General features: G+C 44.3%; 1 protein-coding gene across 14 annotated transcripts in view; it reads left to right on the forward strand.

The window, feature by feature from the left end:
* Positions 1 to 21039, forward strand: part of Stacl (Stac-like) — a 723254-nt gene that overhangs the window by 372201 nt on the left and 330014 nt on the right. For all 14 annotated transcript variants that reach the window (XM_069332474.1, XM_069332482.1, XM_069332475.1 and 11 more), the window contains one exon: positions 15426 to 15534. In XM_069332474.1, coding sequence (XP_069188575.1) covers positions 15426 to 15534 — 109 coding nt within the window. The remainder of the gene's footprint in view (positions 1 to 15425; positions 15535 to 21039) is intronic.

The following is a 21039-nucleotide window of genomic DNA, read 5'->3' on the forward strand; positions in this document are numbered from 1 at the left end:
CATACACGTTTGACTTTTATGGATGTCAAAATCTCGGCAAAAGGCGTAATTACTGACCAGGATGCAACCCCACAATAAGCTCTGTAATGCTTTTTGCGCTACCGCTCACAGCATGGGTATGGGGTGCACAATAAACTAGCCGCCTCCGGCAGCAACAATCAATAACAAGCTGACTAACTCCTGAGTACCTACTAACTGCTAGGTCAACAAAGGCATTATGTAAAAGGAAATGTGCCCAATGGTTTCTTTCCACCCGGGATTCGAACCCGGAATTCTCGATTGTGCGTCGAGAACGAACCCGACTGTACTACCGGGACCCTTATGAAACTATTAAACGAATATGTAGATATTGAAAATGTTATTTTATCATTATTTTAATTAAAAACAAATATGAGAGATTTATGAACTAATTAATAGGGGATATTTAAGTAAATATTGAAAAGCAGAGAAGAGTATTGGAACCACTGTGGGGGGAAGGAGTGTGGGCGCCGCCGGCGAATGGGTGAATAAGACTGAGCTGAGATTTTGAGAAAATACTGTGGTGAGGAGAGCTTGTTGTAGCCAATACCACATTTCCTTCAGTATTCTGTTCCTTTGTTATGTGGTCCTTAGTTATTTTTCGTCGGATGTATTAGATAATTTAGGATTTACTAATACTATATTGCTCAGACTTGGGTGCAAATATTACTGGGCGTATAATTCACATATAAAATATTAATAGAAAAATATGGAATAGGTGTTAATGATAATGAAACGAAGTGGGAACTACGTGGTATGTTGAGGTCCCACACCCTCACCCATTGTGTTATTGATTATCCGGTGATTAATATACAGTATATAGAAACACTATAGAGATAAAAACTATTCCTTAACAGATAGCCTAAATGTGTCATAACGGAATGATTGATGATATTCTGGAGATATATAAGAATTTTGCATCAAGGTTGTAATCTATGTTGATATGTCTTGAAAGTCTAGTAGCCTAGTTTTTGGAATGACTTGAGACATTTCATAAGATGCAATACTTCCACTTGTGTTTGTGTACTTTTTCTAAATATAAAAGGAAGAGCTTTTCGCTGTTCAAAATGCGTTTTCAAATTTTTGAAATAATCGATGGGTTTGTCTACTTTTCATGGTAGGTTGCATTTCGAACGTTGGTTACAGTAACATGAAAAAATGCGACCTTTAGGTCGAAGGATGGGTTGGATCCCTGTAACCTATCAGGGACCTCTATAGACAGCCCTGATAGGTTACAGTGATTCACTTATGATGAGCAATCAGTCAACAGAGATTGGTTTAAAAAAATGTAATTGGTGTTGATAATAACCCTCATATGTGCGCCAACCCCCCCTCCCTCACACACACACACACACACACACACACACACACACACACACACACACACACACACACACACACACACACACACACACACACACATATTAAGTACTTCATCTCCTATTCTGTATCCTGTGTCTGGCCTCCTGTTTCCACTGCCTAGTTTCATTACTTTGCATTTACTCGGGTTGAACTTCAACAGCCATTTGTTGGACCATTCACTCAGTCTGTCTAGGTCATCTTGTAGCCTTCTACTATCGTCCTCAGTTTCAATCCTCCTCATAATTTTTGCATCATCGGCAAACATTGAGAGAAACGATTCTATACCCTCTGGGAGATCATTTACATATATCAGAAACAGTATAGGTCCAAGGACTGACCCCTGCGGGACTCCACTTGTAACGTCTCGCCAATCTGAGACCTCACCCCTCACACTGACTCGTTGTCTCCTGTTGCTTAGGTACTCCTTTATCCTACTCCATTGGAGTAGGATAAAGTTTGTGTATAATGTTTGTATATTGTTTACGTGTGAATGTGTATATCTTTATGCTTGTGTATAATGTATGATGATTTTGAGTGCTGTTTGATGCTTCGGTATACTTTATTACATTCGTTTATACGGTATGATCCTTGTGTATACTGTATGTTGCCTGTTTATACTGTATATTGCGTCTGTATTTGCTTGATGCCTGTTAATGCTGTATAATGCGTGTGTATATTCCGTATACTGCTTGTTTATACAGCAAAATGCGTGTGTATACTGTATGTAGTTATGTTTAATGTTTGAAATGTGTGTATACTGTATGACACTAACGATCCCCGACCCACGGCCCCCGACCCCCGACCCACGGGGTTTATTGTAACCCTTTCCACCGCCGCCCACGGGATGGGTATTGGGTGCATAATAAATGAACCAAACTAACTCCCAGACGGGCACGGTCGGGAGGCGTCGAGGGAGATGCGATTAAGGGCGCTAAGGGCGCCGTAACCGATATATCTGCTGCTGGGCTGGCGCTCAGGGAAGGGTGCAGGCTAAGGGCAGGGATAAGGGGGGGGGCCGGTATTAGGTATAAGGGGGGGGGCCGGTATTAGGTATAAGGGGGGGGGCAAGTGGGGAATATAATCAGAGGAAGAGCCAGTGTGAACGGCCTGTTATCATTTATTCGCAGACGAAATACTGACCAGAAACCCCTCCCAAATTTGTGTATATAAATATATGTATATATATATAAATCAGTAAATAATAATAATAAAATAAATAACCTTAAACAGAACAACATGTGTGGAAGCATCAGGGTGTGTATATATGAATGCTACACAGTATTCATCTATAGACATCCATATGTGGTGAAACACATGTGAAGAACCTCTCACACACTCACAGCTCCCTGACAAGAGGGAGCCAGCTTAGCTAAGCTGCGAACACCCACACATCGTGTCAGCAAGGCGGACAGCCCGCCTGCTTTCATACCTCTCACTGTATTTCCTACTTACTAAACTTCCCTTCACCTATGCCTCTTCATGCTCTGTACTAAAAAAAAAAATCATTTTTATGTGCTGGCAAGGTCGGGAATCTTGCAGTTCCTATTCCTCGACTTTCAACATATTTAGAGTTTTTTCTTGTTATATATATATATATAAATCTGTGCATTATAGTAGCTTTAACACGTGGTCTTACCAACACATATCATTCGTTCGCAACATTTGCGCTGAAGAAGTTTGTCTAGTTCTGGCTGTTGTTGTTGTTTAAGATTCGCTACTTGGAACAAAAAGTTCCAAGCAGCACGGGCTATGGTGAGCCCGTGTAGGTCTGGCGTTCTTCCCTTAGAACGTTGTTTTCATATTAACTAACAATTCCCTTTAAATTTAATTCATCGTGATGATATCTTCCCTTCTCTTCAATCTGGCTCCCACGGTGTTGGCACATGGTTGCCTCCCACGGTGTTGGCACATGGCTGCCACCCACGGTGTTGCCACATGGTTGCCTCCCACGGTGTTGGCACATGGCTGCCACCCACGGTGTTGCCACATGGTTGCCTCCCACGGTGTTGCCACATGGCTGCCTCCCACGGTGGTGCCACATGGCTGCCTCCCACGGTGTTGGCACATGGCTGCCTCCCACGGTGTTGCCACATGGCTGCCTCCCACGGTGGTGCCACATGGCTGCCTCCCACGGTGTTGCCACATGGCTGCCTCCCACGGTGTTGTCATATGGCTGCCTTCCACGGTGTTGCCACATGGCTGCCTCCCACGGTGCCATCATATGGCTGCCTCCCACGGTGTTGCCACATGGCTGCCTCCCACGGTGCCATCATATGGCTGCCTCCCACAGTTTTGCCACATGGCGGCCTCCCACGGTGTTGCCACATGGCTGCCTCCCACGGTGTTGCCATATGGCTGCCTCCCACGGTGTTGCCATATGGCTGCCTTCCACGGTGTCGTTGCCCGACCAGAGGAAATGGAAGAGGAAATGGGACAGGTATCATATGGCTGACCGTCTCCCACCAAATCCCACGTCCAAGATATATATCTTTGCGCGTGTGGGTGTGCGAGTTCATGAGTCTGGGTGCGTGTTTGTGTGTCTGGGTGGGTGTTTGTGAGCCTGGGTGGGTGAAACAATGGGCAGAGTTTCTTTCACCCTATGCCCCTGTTACCTAGCAGTAAAATAGGTACCTGGGTGTTAGTTAGCTGTCACGGGCTGCTTCCTGGGGGTGGAGGCCTGGTCGAGGACCGGGCCGCGGGGACACTAAAAAATGCCCCGAAATCATCTCAAGATAACCTCAAGATAAGAGCTACTAAGTTGACCATTATGAAGCATGTTTATTAAATGAGTGGTGGCCATTGGTGATCCCTGTGATCTTGGGGATGGTTTGCGTGCGTGTGCTCACCGAATTGCATTTCCCGATCTCTGGTCTGTGTTCGAGTTAAAGTTCCCGAACCCCTTCTCTTAGTCTGTAGATTGTTAGGTACTTTGTGTCTCCCGCCCCCCCCCCCCTTTTTTTTGTTTCTTGTCACTTCTTGCTTGACAGTTCGTCTCCACTATGTACCGCTCTTGTTCCTTCCACTCACCACTTTACACAGAGCAACGCTTCTATGGCCGTCTACTGTTCTCATGCCCACGACGTCCTGTTCTATTATTGTTTAATCAGAACTAACCTACCAGAGGACCCAAAACAGAAAACGGAACAGTGCGTCAGTTTCGCGAGCCGCTTCCATTTTCAATTTTACGACAATTTTTGGCTTTATGTAACGCATACGCGCGAAATGCGACGTTCATTGTACCAGGACAGGTTGTCATTTCCCTTGAGACCTTGTATGCTAGATCATGTCACTTCTCCCTTCTCCTAGTCAGGGCTGTTAGCTTGAGTTTTCTCAGCCCCTTCTTTACGGCTTAGTCTTGTTAGCTCCGGGACCAGGGTCAACATCCACAGGACACACGAGTGTCCACATCTTAGAACTGTACTTATTAAACAGTTTACGATCTCCGTAAAGCACTATAAGATTATTCTCAACTTAAGGTTATTAATGCTACGGAATACCTCATAGCGCTTTTGAGCTCGCAAACTGTTCAGTAAATACCGACTAAGCCTCCATGATGCAGGTAAGTGTGACAGATGTCGTAAGTGCTCTGTGGCTCCTGGCAGGAGGTAAGGTAATTATCAGAAGAAAGCACTGGGCCATTACAACTGTACAGCACTTGGAAGGGATGAGGATAAGGTGTTATGATAGGACGGAGGAAAGGAATGGTTGCTAATCATATTGAACGGTCGGGGATTGAACGCCGACCTGCAAGAAGCGAGATCGACGGTCTACCGTCCAGTCCAAGTAGTCGGGGAGGACAGTATATCCAGATTATTTTATAGCGTGTTTACTTTCAGTGACTTGTGTAGTAATGTGGTGTTTACCCCCCCCCCCCCCCCCCCCCAACAGCTCTGATTAAACATTTCAGAGATCACTTTAAATTATTTGCAGTTACTAGGCACTAGGACACTAATTATAAGACGGGAGGCACCTGGCTCCTCGGTAAGGAATTTCAAATCTAAGGGGAAGAATTTTAACCAGGGGAGGAATTCAAAAGGAATTTTAGTCAGGGATAGAACACCAAACTGGGAGAGAATATACTCTGTATATATATATATATATATATATATATATATATATATATATATATATATATATATATATATATATATATATATATATATATATATGTTTCATTGAATATGACCGCATATTCTGTATTTATTATTTTCTGGTTTAGGGCTTCTATCCCTCTAACTATTTTCTTAGCATCAGGGCTTAATTGGTCAATGATGCTAAGAAAATAGTTAGAGGGATAGAAGCCCTAAACCAGAAAATAATAAATACAGAATATGCGGTCATATTCAATGAAACATGTTTGAAAGAAAACCTGCTGCCAGTATACACCAATATATATATATATATATACATATACAAGTAAAATAACAATATACACAACTAAAAGTAGAGACCACGAGGACCTCCTGATCATGAAACACAGTGATGTCAAGGCCTTAATTTCATATCTTGGGTGATATATTGGTAAATGTAATGCACTAAATAATGAACTGCAAGATGAATTGAAGACTCATGGATTGCAAAATCAAAATGTTTGGTTTACCAGTAAACTTTTTATTTGAAAGGCCAGGTCTTGAGAAATAACCTCTCTCACTTCACACATTTCAGTAAAGGTGATCCATCACAAAATATCTTGCAAATAATCTCAAAACACCTCTCCAACCTCCATGATGACCTGAGCGACACAATCATGGATCTGAAGCAGATCAACTCCGCTTCTTGCATTGTTGAGACATTTCTCTTTAACTGGGATAATAATGGCTGTCTGGATAAAATGGAGTCGGATCAGGTCGACGAGCTAATGGTTGTGCAAAATGATAACAGTATGATCCATGCTTCAAAACAACACTTGGTGTGCCTGAATTCCCAAGTTGTTGCCATATATTACAAATTAGCTCCAAGCTCAGCAGTGCAAGGGGCCCTTCCCAGCAACATTGTTGAATGAACCTTTAAAGCTGTTACGAATATGTTGACTGAAACACGAGGACGTCTCAACACTGGCGAGCGTGGTGAACTTCACGCAAAACTAATTCGATTTGTTCCTCGGTTTCTAGTTTAGTGTCTCTTGTTCGCACGACAAAGTGAGCATTAAATCAATAACGCTCACCTGGGACCGCGGGAGGAGGAATGTGACCTGGGAGATCTTGTGCTCTAGAAACAATAATTCTTGATACTAATATTGCTACTGATAAATACCTCTCGACCTGGTCACGTGTGCACTCTTATATAGGCTATTCCCAGCAAATTTCACTTACTACAGGAACGCCGACTCTTACACTCTTAAAAATGAAAGTGCGAGTCGCGTTCAGTCAACTCAAAAAGTCTCCCACACTGCAGCCTCGGTACAGAGCGTAAAGTATATTTACGCATTAATTATACAGTTTACACGGCAAAAGTATGGATGAAGGTATAAATGATAATATCAGTAGAATATCCATGGAACCAAAGTATTCAATGATGCAACTGTCAATAATCTTCAATTTATATATGACACATGGGTAGTTTGTGACTGTCATAGGCTGGTCGGGGTTCAAGATGGAGAAAGGAAGAGAGAGGGAATGAGACCCGGGCACCACCCAGTACCCCACCTAGTAAGGTAATATAATTAGCTGATCACAGGAATACAAGGTAATAAGATGAATATATGAATAAATTATGTAAATGATTACTCAGTGGTTTAGAAATGCAAACGTACGAGTTTAGGAGGGATCATGACTGTGTTTGGCTACCAAGAGTGTGGGGTGGGGCCCGGTGCTTGCCTTCCCTGGGGGACTCCGAGGGGTATCCAAACTTCTGCGTATGTGTTTATTCGCCGCAAGGTGCGGTCGTTGACGGCGACCTGCGATGTTAAAATATCCATAAGGCGTTGTGTTTTACCCTTCAGGGGGGCAGAAGGTGCTGGGGTACATCCAGCACCTCTGCCGTCGCCGCCCCTGAAGCAACTACAGCAACAACAACTCTTTCTTTATAAATGACAAGTTTTTACACAACTCGCCACTGATGACACTTGAATTTTTCCCGAATATTACGGGAAACGTTCACTTCGCTTTCTTTATATTTTCGAGTCGCACCTGTTTTGGTAGTGGAGATGAGCCTCCTCCAGTAGTGGAGATGAGCGCCCTCCAGTAGTGGAGATGAGCGCCCTCCAGTAGTGGAGATGAGCCTCTTCCAGTAGTGGAGATGAGCCTCTTCCAGTAGTGGAGATGAGCCTCCTCCAGTAGTGGAGATGAGTGTCCTCCAGTAGTGGAGATGAGCGTCCTCCAGTAGTGGAGATGAGTGTCCTCCAGTAGTGGAGATGAGCGTCCTCCAGTAGTGGAGATGAGCGTCCTCCAGTAGTGGAGATGAGCCTCTTCCAGTAGTGGAGATGAGCCTCTTCCAGTAGTGGAGATGAGCGTCCTCCAGTAGTGGAGATGAGCGTCCTCCAGTAGTGGAGATGAGCGTCCTCCAGTAGTGGAGATGAGCCTCTTCCAGTAGTGGAGATGAGCCTCCTCCAGTAGTGGAGATGAGTGTCCTCCAGTAGTGGAGATGAGCCTCTTTCAGTAGTGGAGATGAGCCTCCTCCAGTAGTGGAGATGAGCCTCTTCCAGTAGTGGAGATGAGCCTCCTCCAGTAGTGGAGATGAGCCTCTTTCAGTAGTGGAGATGAGCCTCTTTCAGTAGTGGAGATGAGCCTCTTCCAGTAGTGGAGATGAGCCTCTTCCAGTAGTGGAGATGAGTGTCCTCCAGTAGTGGAGATGAGCCTCTTCCAGTAGTGGAGATGAGTGTCCTCCAGTAGTGGAGATGAGCCTCTTCCAGTAGTGGAGATGAGTGTCCTCCAGTAGTGGAGATGAGCCTCTTCCAGTAGTGGAGATGAGCCTCTTCCAGTAGTGGAGATGAGCCTCCTCCAGTAGTGGAGATGAGCCTCTTCCAGTAGTGGAGATGAGCCTCCTCCAGTAGTGGAGATGAGCCTCTTCCAGTAGTGGAGATGAGCCTCTTCCAGTAGTGGAGATGAGTGTCCTCCAGTAGTGGAGATGAGCCTCTTCCAGTAGTGGAGATGAGCCTCCTCCAGTAGTGGAGATGAGCCTCTTCCAGTAGTGGAGATGAGCCTCCTCCAGTAGTGGAGATGAGTGTCCTCCAGTAGTGGAGATGAGCCTCTTCCAGTAGTGGAGATGAGTGTCCTCCAGTAGTGGAGATGAGCCTCTTCCAGTAGTGGAGATGAGTGTCCTCCAGTAGTGGAGATGAGTGTCCTCCAGTAGTGGAGATGAGCCTCTTCCAGTAGTGGAGATGAGTGTCCTCCAGTAGTGGAGATGAGTGTCCTTCAGTAGTGGAGATGAGCGTCCTCCAGTAGTGGAGATGAGTGTCCTCCAGTAGTGGAGATGAGTGTCCTCCAGTAGTGGAGATGAGTGTCCTCCAGTAGTGGAGATGAGTGTCCTCCAGTAGTGGAGATGAGCGTCCTCCAGTAGTGGAGATGAGTGTCCTCCAGTAGTGGAGATGAGTATCCTCCAGTAGTGGAGATGGAATTTAAGAGCCGAGATAAGATATATTTCATCCGTAGTGAAGGTAACGGTAATGTAGACAATTTGTACATAACTAAAGCACTGCTACAGTGACGTAGTGAGTGTTGTATGGTAGAGATTGTGTAGTACAGTGATGGCTGCTGTGAAGGAACATAAACAAGGTTGTTAGAATTTGATTGAAAATTAACGAAGAATAAATTCTGCGAATTTCATATCGATGGCAGTTTGCTTTCGAGGTAAAATATTCTTAAGTCTGATTCACTTCTGCTCTGGCGACAGCTTGATACAAATGAACAGGGCAATAAGCTTGTCCCACCTTTCCTAACATGTATGCAGCTCCATTGTAAAAAAAAACACGACGCTAAGCTTGACCCAGCTCCTCGGCATCGGAGAAAGCTTTATTCCGAGAAAGACGTCCATAAACTAGCCCCAATCTTGCCTACCCCGGAGGCTGCTTGAAACCGAGGAACAAGAGGCTTAGCTTGTGCCAGCTCTCATGCCCCAGAGGCAGCTGGATACGAAGGCTAAGCTGGCCATGTTCACCTGTCTCATAAATCAACCAGGAGGACAAGTTCCAGTCGAGATCGATTTCCCAGAGGCGGCATCAGAAGCGTGTTTACCTCAGGACACGAGTATGGCGGATAGTAAGTCCGGTTATACCTTAATGGGAGGGATACGGGATACTGGTGAGGGAAACCCGGTCCTTCCCTCACCAGTCCTTGGAACTCACCAACAGACAGACAAACAGACAGAGAGAGAGAGACATCTAATTTTTTTTAATTATATAGAAACTATGGCTTCGTTATTCCTCGCTTCAGGGAAACAATTTGAAGTTCCCAACCCTTATCATGAAGGGGTCTGAGCAGGTTACTCTCTCCTCTGGGAAGGGAGAACACTTTGATGCTTTTGTATAGTACGGATCAACAGATCAACACTGCAGAGTGAGCAGTGCGATGCTCAATATCTACGAGCATCACCGATCTGTTCCTGCTCGAGTGAGACCTGCTTGTATATTGTCAACTTGAGCAGTGCGATGCTCAATATCTACGAGCATCACCGACCTGTTCCTGCTCGAGTGAGACCTGCTTGTATATTGTCAACTTGGGACCAAGTTATTTATTACTCTGCTCTGATCAGTGTTGCTGATCCTGCTTCTCAGTTAACGGTTAAATACAGATGTTTGTATGGTCGGTTTGGGCTTATGTGCTATGTTGATGACAGCCGGTGGGGCGTGTGGAGGTGTTGATGACAGCCGGTGGGGCGTGTGGAGGTGTTGATGACAGCCGGTGGGGCGTGTGGAGGTGTTGATGACAGCCGGTGGGGCGTGTGGAGGTGTTGATGACAGCCGGTGGGGCGTGTGGAGGTGTTGATGACAGCCGGTGGGGCGTGTGGAGGTGTTGATGACAGCCGGTGGGGCGTGTGGAGGTGTTGATGACAGCCGGTGGGGCGTGTGGAGGTGTTGATGACAGCCGGTGGGGCGTGTGGAGGTGTTGATGACAGCCGGTGGGGCGTGTGGAGGTGTTGATGACAGCCGGTGGGGCGTGTGGAGGTGTTGATGACAGCCGGTGGGGCGTGTGGAGGTGCTGATGACAGCCGGTGGGGCGTGTGGAGGTGCTGATGACAGCCGGTGGGGCGTGTGGAGGTGTTGATGACAGCCGGTGGGGCGTGTGGAGGTGTTGATGACAGCCGGTGGGGCGTGTGGAGGTGTTGATGACAGCCGGTGGGGCGTGTGGAGGTGTTGATGACAGCCGGTGGGGCGTGTGGAGGTGCTGATGACAGCCGGTGGGGCGTGTGGAGGTGCTGATGACAGCCGGTGGGGCGTGTGGAGGTGCTGATGACAGCCGGTGGGGCGTGTGGAGGTGTTGATGACAGCCGGTGGGGCGTGTGGAGGTGTTGATGACAGCCGGTGGGGCGTGTGGAGGTGCTGATGACAGCCGGTGGGGCGTGTGGAGGTGTTGATGACAGCCGGTGGGGCGTGTGGAGGTGCTGATGACAGCCGGTGGGGCGTGTGGAGGTGCTGATGACAGCCGGTGGGGGTCCCAGGGATCGGGACACCGGTACCTATATATATATATATATATATATATATATATATATATATATATATATATATATATATATATATATATATATATATATATATATATATATATATATATATATATATATATATATATATATATATATATGCAATTGACGATCACAAAACACTGATCATTTTATGCGGAAAATCCATAGAGAAATATGAAATGAGGTGAACGTTTCGGCTTTGTTAAAGCCTTTGTCAACACCAGACTGACTAACTTTGTCAGTCAGTCTGGTGTTGACAAAGGCTTTAACAAAGCCGAAACGTTCACCTCATTTCATATTTCTTTGTGGATTTTCCGCATATATATATATATATATATATATATATATATATATATATATATATATATATATATATATATATATATATATATATATATATAATATATATATAAAAGAAGCTGACGAAGAGTTGGTGGGACGTCTGAGGCGGTGTAGTGGCCGGGCGTGAAGGTCACCGGAAGGTCAGGGGCGGAGCCTGGCATTAAGAGCAGAATATTTTAGCAGGTCCGGCGCTCTTCACTGACTCCTTCTCCGCCAACAACATCCGCACTGGTCCGTAACTCGTAAAAAAGACATACGAAGTAAAAAAAATCAAAGTACTGAGTATATTTACACTTAGTACTGAGTGTACACCATTCAGGAGCTGAGTATACATGTAAAAACTTTAAAAGTAGAGTATATGAATAAGTTTACCTGCAGGCCTATTGGCTCATACGAGGCTCTTCATATTTATATTCACCCTAACTCATTGATATTCATGTTTAACCTACGCTTGGACAAGTTAATCGATCCCTGGTCTATTATGATACTCGTTAGTGTGTTCCATAAATCATCAATTCAATTTCCAACCCAGTTTTTGCCCAGGTCTTTTCTGAACCTAAACAAATCCAATTTGTATTCATTGTTTCGTGTTTTATTTAGTGTTGATATATTCAAAACCATCTTTATATCCCCTCTGGTAAATCCTTTTATTCATTTATATACTCCATTCATGTTAAGCCTTATTCTTCGTCTTTGCAGTGAAAAAAATGTAAATTCAACTCTTTTATTCTATATACATAAGATAGGTTTCTGAATCCTGTATTTACACAGCGGAGGGAGCTGGTCGACTTTCTTTCACTGCAGAAGTCAGCCTTAGGTAACTGTTTCGAGGATAAGTCAGGGATGATGAAGTTAGCGTACGTGTTACAGCGTCTAAATGTACTAAACTTGAGCATGTAATCTGCATGTTAAATGTGCATGAAAATTTACTTCATTCGCGCAAAACGGTTCCCAGTGAGAAAGCAAACTCCAGGAAAGAGTCACTGAAATGATTTTCTGTATCACCAGTAATGTCGGACGTCCAGTGTGGACAGTATCACGTCCCTTATTATGTCCCATCTGCAAGGAAATCTCACGGACTGTTTACCCCCTGACTTCGATAACTTCCACCCGAGATGCACTAGAAACCCTTCAGCAGAGTAGGTGCACATCTTCATCTAAATTCGCAAGAGAACCTGATTGAAATGTCAGATGATGGAGGGAAGAAATTCAAATTCTCCGCCCTACCACTGTCAGAAGGTCGGCACAAGAAGTGAATAGTCAACCATGGCTAAAAAGGCTCTGAAATGCCTTTTGTCATAACTCAGTTCACTGAGGCAGGGTGTTCAACACTCAACGCACTAAACCCCAAGCACACAGCACTCCTACAGGTGGTCAACCAAGCACACAGCACTCCTAAAGGTGGTCAACCAAGCACACAGCACTCCTAAAGGTGGTCAACCAAGCACACAGCACTCCTACAGGTGGTCACCCTAGCACACAACACTCCTACAGGTGGACAACCTAGCACACCACACTCCTACAGGTGGTCAACCAAGCACACAACACTCCTACAGGTGGTCAACCTAGCACACAACACTCCTACAGGTGGTCAACCTAGCACACAGCACTCCTACAGGTGGACAACCTAGCACACAACACTCCTACAGGTGGACAACCAAGCACACAGCACTCCTACAGGTGGACAACCAAGCACACAGCACTCCTACAGGTGGACAACCAAGCACACAGCACTCCTACAGGTGGACAACCTAGCACACAACACTCCTACAGGTGGACAACCAAGCACACAACACTCCTACAGGTGGACAACCAAGCACACAACACTCCTACAGGTGGTCAACCAAGCACACAACACTCCTACAGGTGGACAACCAAGCACACAACACTCCTACAGGTGGTCAACCAAGCACACAACACTCCTACAGGTGGTCAACCAAGCACACAACACTCCTACAGGTGGACAACCAAGCACACAACACTCCTACCGGGGTTATGTGTTGTTAGTGTGTTTGGTGAGGCGTGTTTGGTGAGGTGTTAAAGTAAGAGGTTTTTGAGTGGGAGGCGATTGACGTCATCAGTGTAGGAGCCTCCATGCTCATTGTTTACATGTCCGTGTGTGACGTCATCTGTGTAGGAGCCTCCATGCTCATTGTTTACATGTCCGTGTGTGACGTCATCAGTGTAGGAGCCTCCATGCCCGTTGTTTACATGTCCGTGTGTGACGTCATCAGTGTAGGAGCCTCCATGCTCATTGTTTACATGTCCGTGTGTGACGTCATCAGTGTAGGAGCCTCCATGCCCGTTGTTTACCTTGCCAGAAAGTGACGTCACAACGGTGGACCAACTATTTCATCTAGTTCACGTAGGCGAAGACTTACGTCACGGGTGTATTATTCAGAGGGCTCGTTAGGGTGTTTACCTTCATGCCGCACCTCCCTCCACACCCTATCTATCCCACGGTCCTCCCTATTACCCCTCCCGCCGCTCCAAAAATAGTCTGATTAAAACCTAATGCTGTGTGTGTGTTCCTGCCCTAATGATATCTCGCAATTAATCACGTGTTGTAGCCAATTTATTAATTTGAAATTCTGATTATATATATATATATATATATATATATATATATATATATATATATATATATATATATATATATATATATATATAATCAGAATTTCAAATTAATAAATTGGCTACAACACGTGATTATATATATATATATATATATATATATATATATATATATATATATATATATATATATATATATGACAGTGTCAGACCACGGAGGAATTTCCTTAAGTACTTTCGTATATTAATACATCTTCAGAAGGAGTGGTTTTACTGGTCGAGTACTGGACATAAATAGGCAGGAGAGAATGGTGGAGCGAGGTGAGGTACAATACGTGGACACAAATATGAGCCGCAGAAAACTGCAGAGGGCCTATTGGCCCATCCGATGCAGCTCCTATTCATAACAACACACAAGCCCACACATGGTTAATTATAGCATAAGATAGTAAATATTTACAATGAATTAGTAAGACAAATGTGTTCCAATGATCCTACTCAAATCGCCCTTTAATTTATCTATTAAAAATGGATCTAAGTTATATAAACCATTGCTAACGTTCAAATTACTTTCTTTTGTGATCTGTATCAAAGCAGATTCAATTATGTTTCTGTTATAGGTGCTTTTACGATTCGTTATTGAAGAAGCCATCTCCCAATCAATTTGGTGAGCATCTTCTGACAAATGAACGAACAAATCATTAGACAATTGGCCATGTCTTACAACATAAATACTCTGTAAGAGTATTTATCTACTATCTTATGCTATGATTATCCGTGTGTGGGCCTGTGTGTGGTTATTGTGTATAGTGTTCTAAACACCTTTCTATTAACATTCTTAAACGTTATTCTTTATTAGTTGTAAGTACTGTATGTTATTGATGTTACCCTATTTATGTCCCTGGAAATTGATTTGGTATAATGACTGGCAGAGCCTTCCAACCCTGAGAGCTAGCTTTTCCCAGACTATGATCCGCTTACTTGACTATTCCTCGTGCTTGTTAAATTCCTGCCGTGTTTGGTAGTCATTCTCGGTCCTAATTTGAATATGATTCAGAAACAAATGGGTTCAAGGACTACTAATGGTAATACGCAACCTCTTGCTTCTTTCCATTTGGTGGTCTTCATCAGTCTGTCTGCTTCTTGTCTGATAAGTATTTCTGAAAGTCACAAGTCACTGAAAGACTTGTCAGTGACTTTCTGACAATCGAAGAAAATACAATCTGGCCTTCTTTCCTCACTTAGTATTAGACGAGAGTTAGAATTTTATCTTGCTTCTGCTGCTCCTGTTCCACCTACCTCTTTCCAGCATTCCTCCCTCCCTCCCTCCCTCAGGTAGACTGCCAAGAGAGGAGAGAAAGCTTATGGGTGTAAGGATCATTTTTGCCTTTGATGGTTGACCAAAATGTTATTCATTCTTTAATATGGTCCCGGCCCTGATTCCCCTGTCTCCTGCCTCTTATATAATTAGCTATCCAGCGACACTTGACCATTTTGTTTTCGATCAGTTTCAGACTTCACCGCTCAACTCTCGAGGATCCACGAGCAGCACGCTGAAGAAATACAGCGACTGGTAGAAACCTTCAGGAAAAAGAATTCAGAACTTCGCAATGAACGGTAAGTAAAAATAACCTCTCAGTCTTGCAGTAAATGCTAACGAACGTGTGTGTGATCATTTATTTACTTTACTTACTTACGTTGGTGGAGGTTCGGCTCCAGCTCCTGGTTCAAAATCTTAACCTTGACTTGAGTTACATCGTCCTTGCTTTATCACACATGTATGGCGCCTGCCTATCAATCATTCTGGCTCTGACCTTCAGTTACGTTCACCAATAACACTCAAGCGTAATATTTTAAATATCCATCATATTTTTCAAACTGGAGGTCATTTTGGGTAAAAACCTGAAAAGCTCAGTTTTCCCTTATGGTCAAATTTCAATTTAAAAATACTAAATGTAAAACTTCAAATATGTGCAATCACCTTTAATTGCAGTCACCAATAGCACTCAATGATAATATTTTAAATATCCATATTATTTTTCAAGCTGGTGGTTAATCTGGGTAAATGCTGAATAAGTCTGTTTTCCATTATTGTCAAATTTTCTTATAAAATTACTAAATTTAAAACTTCAAATACGTTTTAAAACTTTAAAACTTCACGTGCTACCTTCAGTAGCACTTCCCATATGAGTACAGAAATATAGCTTGTGTTTAATATTTGAAATATATTTATAAAAAAAAGCTATGAAAGTAATATAAATGAACTACCAATATATCAGTTGGCCCCACACCCGTCTTGTCACTTAACTTGCTAGAATTTGAAATAACAATATACACAAAACGTCTTGCAATCATAACATCTCTTCTTTAGTGTAAAGATAAATATATATACACATTTTCCTATCAAACACCCACTATAAATGTTTATCACCCAAGAAAAAAATCATCACGTTTGAACTTAGAAAATATATAAAACCTGGACTCTATATATTTAATATGCCTTATTATTTAAAATGACTGTTATCCTGCATGTAAGTCAGTTCTAACAGTTCTTAGCTGAACAATTTGCCAAAATAAATCACCCTAGAACCTGGGACCTTCCACACGTCTTTCTCCGTCCGCCATGTTTGGTCTAGTCCCTGATGACGCTTGCCCCAGAATACCACTTGGCCAACCAGCTTTTGGAAAGTTTCTGAGTACTCACATCTAATGATTCTCTATTGCAGCTAATATAAGAAAAAGGTTCACATTTAATTAACAAAAGGGTTTTATACATCCTTCTGGTTAGAAATAATTGCTATATATATTAAGGTACTACTTAGCTGGGCGGAGGAATAATGGAGACCTTTGGCCTGCCAGAACTCAGCTGACTTGACACGTCTTCCTACTATATTCGTAACTTTTTATATTCGTAACATAAGTTTTATATTTGTAACTGTTAGAAATTTATAACTATCATATACAGTATTTTTAATTACCATAAGGCAGCTACAGTCGAAATAAAATCTGGTCTTATCTTAGGCTATCGTACGATACAACTGGTGTTCTTAAAATCAATAAGATTTACAAGTAACCTTCCCTTTAATAAGGCACTTACCTAGAGTCACTTTCAGTATGTGATACAGAGGACGCAAGTATAACACACAACTGACCAGTGACCGTCGGTGACGGGCAGGAGGCCTGACCTCACTCACATGCATGACATGTTCACTACCTGTTTGAATTATGCACAGGAAATTAAGGGTGATAATAGAATGGGTTCGAACAATCTAAGGATAACCCCGTTATGATGTAACTGCATTGAACTCGTTATATGTAGCACTTTTGTAATGAAGCGGTTTATTAATATATAGTGTTTGCTTTTACTCTCCAAAACTTTTTATTTTATATGAATGTTATGAATTGTACACTTAGTATACAGGTCCATAAGACCGCTCAACCCTTCCATTTTTGGTCGGTGGAAAATATTTTTTTCAAAATTAACGATACTAAGTTATGCCATTATATTGTAAAGCCAGAAATATCAACATCACGAAGTTCGCGGCCTGTCGCTCGTACGTTGTGATTAATAAGTAATGACTAAACAGTGCCTAATAACAGAGTAGTCCAGTGACTAGCAGAGTCTAAGCACATCTTTCGTGTTAATATTTTGAGTGCAGAATCTTATCCGTCGCACCACATAGGCATAATTTGTCTCTTACCGTAGGAGAAAATGGAAAATCAATTTCCTTGTGGAACAGACATAATATATTGCGACTATGTTAAATGTACCGACATATGACTTCTTCAATAATGTAGGACAACAGTACCACTAATTTCAATTTGTACTGTTTGGGCACCACTGTACCGCAAGTGGCAGCACCGTGTAATTGTTAGCACTACTGCTTACATGATTGGCATGTGGAGCGAAGTAAACGCTGAGTGTCAATCAATTAAACAATCAACAATCAATTCATTAATGGCGGACGGTGACCTGGAAAGAAGAGGCCGCTGGATAGCACAACCAGGTTCCCTGCCTGCCCAGAGAACAAATAAAAAATCATAAAATAAAAGTCTGGTGACCAGGTCATATTTCTTGGCGTGGCAGCGGCCGTGCTCGTGGTAGTCCATCTGTAACTCCAACCTCAGTACCGCCGCCTCTCAAATCTTATCACATTTCTAAACTCCATCGAACCGCAACTAGCTCTTCCTATCCCTAATTTCTCCCGTCCCAATACTCCCCCACTCTTCCACTAGCCCTACTTCCATCCCTCTCCCCGCCCCCTCGCCCAGCACGCCTACCCCCTAGCCGTCTTGGCACGGGTGCCTGGCCTCTACCCACGCATCGCTAACTAGCTTTTGATATATTCCCTCAAGCATCAGCCTCTGTGAAGCCGGGGTGGCGGCGGGGCCCCCAGGAGCTGCCTCAACTGTTGCGTCACAGATTGGGTCTGGCGGATACTTTAGATGTTCTAAAATTGGGTTAGACAGGTACGTCACTGGCTTCTCTAGACTAAGCCAAGTGGGTACTAAGGCTTCTCTAGACTGGGCCAAGTGGGTACTAAGGCTTCTCTAGACTGGCCAAGTGGGTACTAAGGCTTCTCTAGACTGGCCAAGTGGGTACTAAGGCTTCTCTAGACTGGCCAAGTGGGTACTAAGGCTTCTCTAGACTGGGCCAAGTGGGTACTAAGGCTTCTCTAGACTGGCCAAGTGGGTACTAAGGCTTCTCTAGACTGGCCAAGTGGGTACTAAGGCTTCTCTAGACTGGCCAAGTGGGTACTAAGGCTTCTCTCTATTGGGCCAAGTGAGTACTAAAGCTTTCCTAGATTAGGTGAAGCGGATGTTAGGGTCTTCCCTGTCGTCCTTGTCTCCGTATGCCTCAGGCCACGACAGAATTACTTTCTTGAGAAGCTGTCACTACGACGCCCATGAGAGCTTTACTTGGAGTAGCCATGGGAGATGGAGAGTGGGAGTGGTTATGGGTGAGGGAGATGGGGGATTAGGGGGTTGGGGTAGGGTACGGTGGATGTGCACGCCCTGTTGAGTGTGTGAAACTTGACGAAGACGGTGTACCACACGTGGGTGTGGTGGTGGAGGGGGGGGGGAGACGACGGAGGGCTGTTGACCCCTTGATTGAACCATTGGGAAGGCTTCCCCACCACTACCCACTTACCTCCAATCACACCTCCAGCACGCCCCCCTCCACGGCAACACCACCAACACACATTCATGCCAAAAATGAACGGCAGAGTCCATTATTAGTTAATATAAAATATATAAAGATAATGAGAGATAAAGATAACTCAAAACATACCTAGTTATCAGAGTTGACAAAGCCAGAGTGGGACATCAGGACCCATTATTTATTTATTTATTGATATACTAGCTGTACCCGGCCACGCGTTGCTGTGGCTCAGTCTGGTTAAATGGGAAAGAAAGAAAAGAGAAAGTGTATGTTTCTAATATGTTTAATTTCACAATCCTTGTAGGTATACAATATTTTTTGTTGTTCCATTGTCTGTGGAGATATAGAGATTGTCTGGTTTGCCGACTCTAGAACTCTCAATCCTCCCGCTCCCCCCTTCCTCCCCACCATTCCCCCCTCCCCTTGTTCCCTCATCCTCCCTACCATTCCCTACTCCCCCATCCCCTCCTCCTCCCCAACATTTCCCCTTCCCCGTTCCCTCATCCTCCCCATCATTCCCCACTCACCCGTCCCCTCATCCTACCCACCATTTCCCCACATGAGAAAAAAAATAAAAAAAAAATGTTTTTACCTGTCACAGGTGTGACATCTATATACTAGGTATATAAAAACACGCTCGTATTCGAATGGAACGTTGTCAAAATTTCAAAGCAATCGGTGAAGAACTTTCTGAGACTTAAGATTTTGAACAAACGAGCATTTACATTTTTATTTATATAGATATATATATACACATACATACAAGAAGGTACATTGGATTTATGAGAGTACATAGCATTGATGTTTTTGCTAGTGGTTTTACATTCTTGTAAAGCCACTAGCACGCATAGCGTTTCGGGCAGATTATCTGGGAGATGTAAATAGGGAGCACAGGGTCGGTGGCTGTGTAAGCAGCTAGACACACACAACACAGTGTGATAACAGCGGACGGGACACACTTATAGCCATTAACTTCCCCTTTCTAAACACCCTCGTGCAACGTGGCCTAGTGAGGACGGGCCTGGGAGTAGGAGGGTGGGGGGGGGATAGCAAGAGGTGTGGGGCTAGGGGGGTGGGTGGAGGTGAAGGGGAAGGCCGTAGGTTGGGGGTTCTAGGGTTATCTTGAGATGATTTCGGGGCTTTTAGTGTCCCCGCGGCCCGGTCCTCGACCAGGCCTCCACCCCCAGAAAGCAGCCCGTGACAGCTGACTAACACCCAGGTACCTAATTTACTGCTAGGTAACAGGGGCATAGGGTGAAAGAAACTCTGCCCATTGTTTCTCGCCGGCGCCTGGGATCGAACCCAGGATCACAAGTCCCGCGTGCTGTCCGCTCGGCCGACCGGCTCCCCACAAGGAGGGTGGGGAGGTTATCTTGAGATGATTTCGGGGTTTAGCGTCCCCGCGGCCCGGTCCTCGACTAGGCCTCCTTTTTTGCTATGCATTCCAAGGAAGCAGCCCGTAGTAGCTGTCTAACTCCCAGGTACCTATTTACTGCTAGGTGATCAGGTGTATCAGGGTGAAAGACACTTTGCTCATTTGTTCCCGCCTCCGCCGGGGATCGAACCCGGAACCTTAGGACTACGAATCCCGAACGCTGTTTACTCAGCCGTCAGGCACCTACAAGTTTGAGAGGGACATACAAGGAAAATGCTCCCCCCCCCCACCAAGGGAGGTGGAGAAATGCCCCCTCCCCCCCCCCCACAAGGGAGGGAGGGGAAGTCTTAGAGCAGAGGACAAAAGGGGACAAAGTTACACAATGTTATCTCTGGCAAGAGAAGAGATAAAGAAGAGAACAGCTCGAGGTGGTCCTCGAACACTTCTTATCTCTTAACACCTGCAGCCACCTAAAGACTTTCCTCTGGAGGTTGTCGGAAAATCCGACACCATTTAATAATCATACAGATAATAGCTGTATTACCAACAAGTTACCCATAGAAAACGTAACTTGTAGTGGAAT

The sequence above is a fragment of the Procambarus clarkii genome, chromosome 27 (assembly GCF_040958095.1).
Source record: "Procambarus clarkii isolate CNS0578487 chromosome 27, FALCON_Pclarkii_2.0, whole genome shotgun sequence".
Taxonomy (NCBI): Eukaryota; Metazoa; Arthropoda; class Malacostraca; order Decapoda; family Cambaridae; genus Procambarus; species Procambarus clarkii.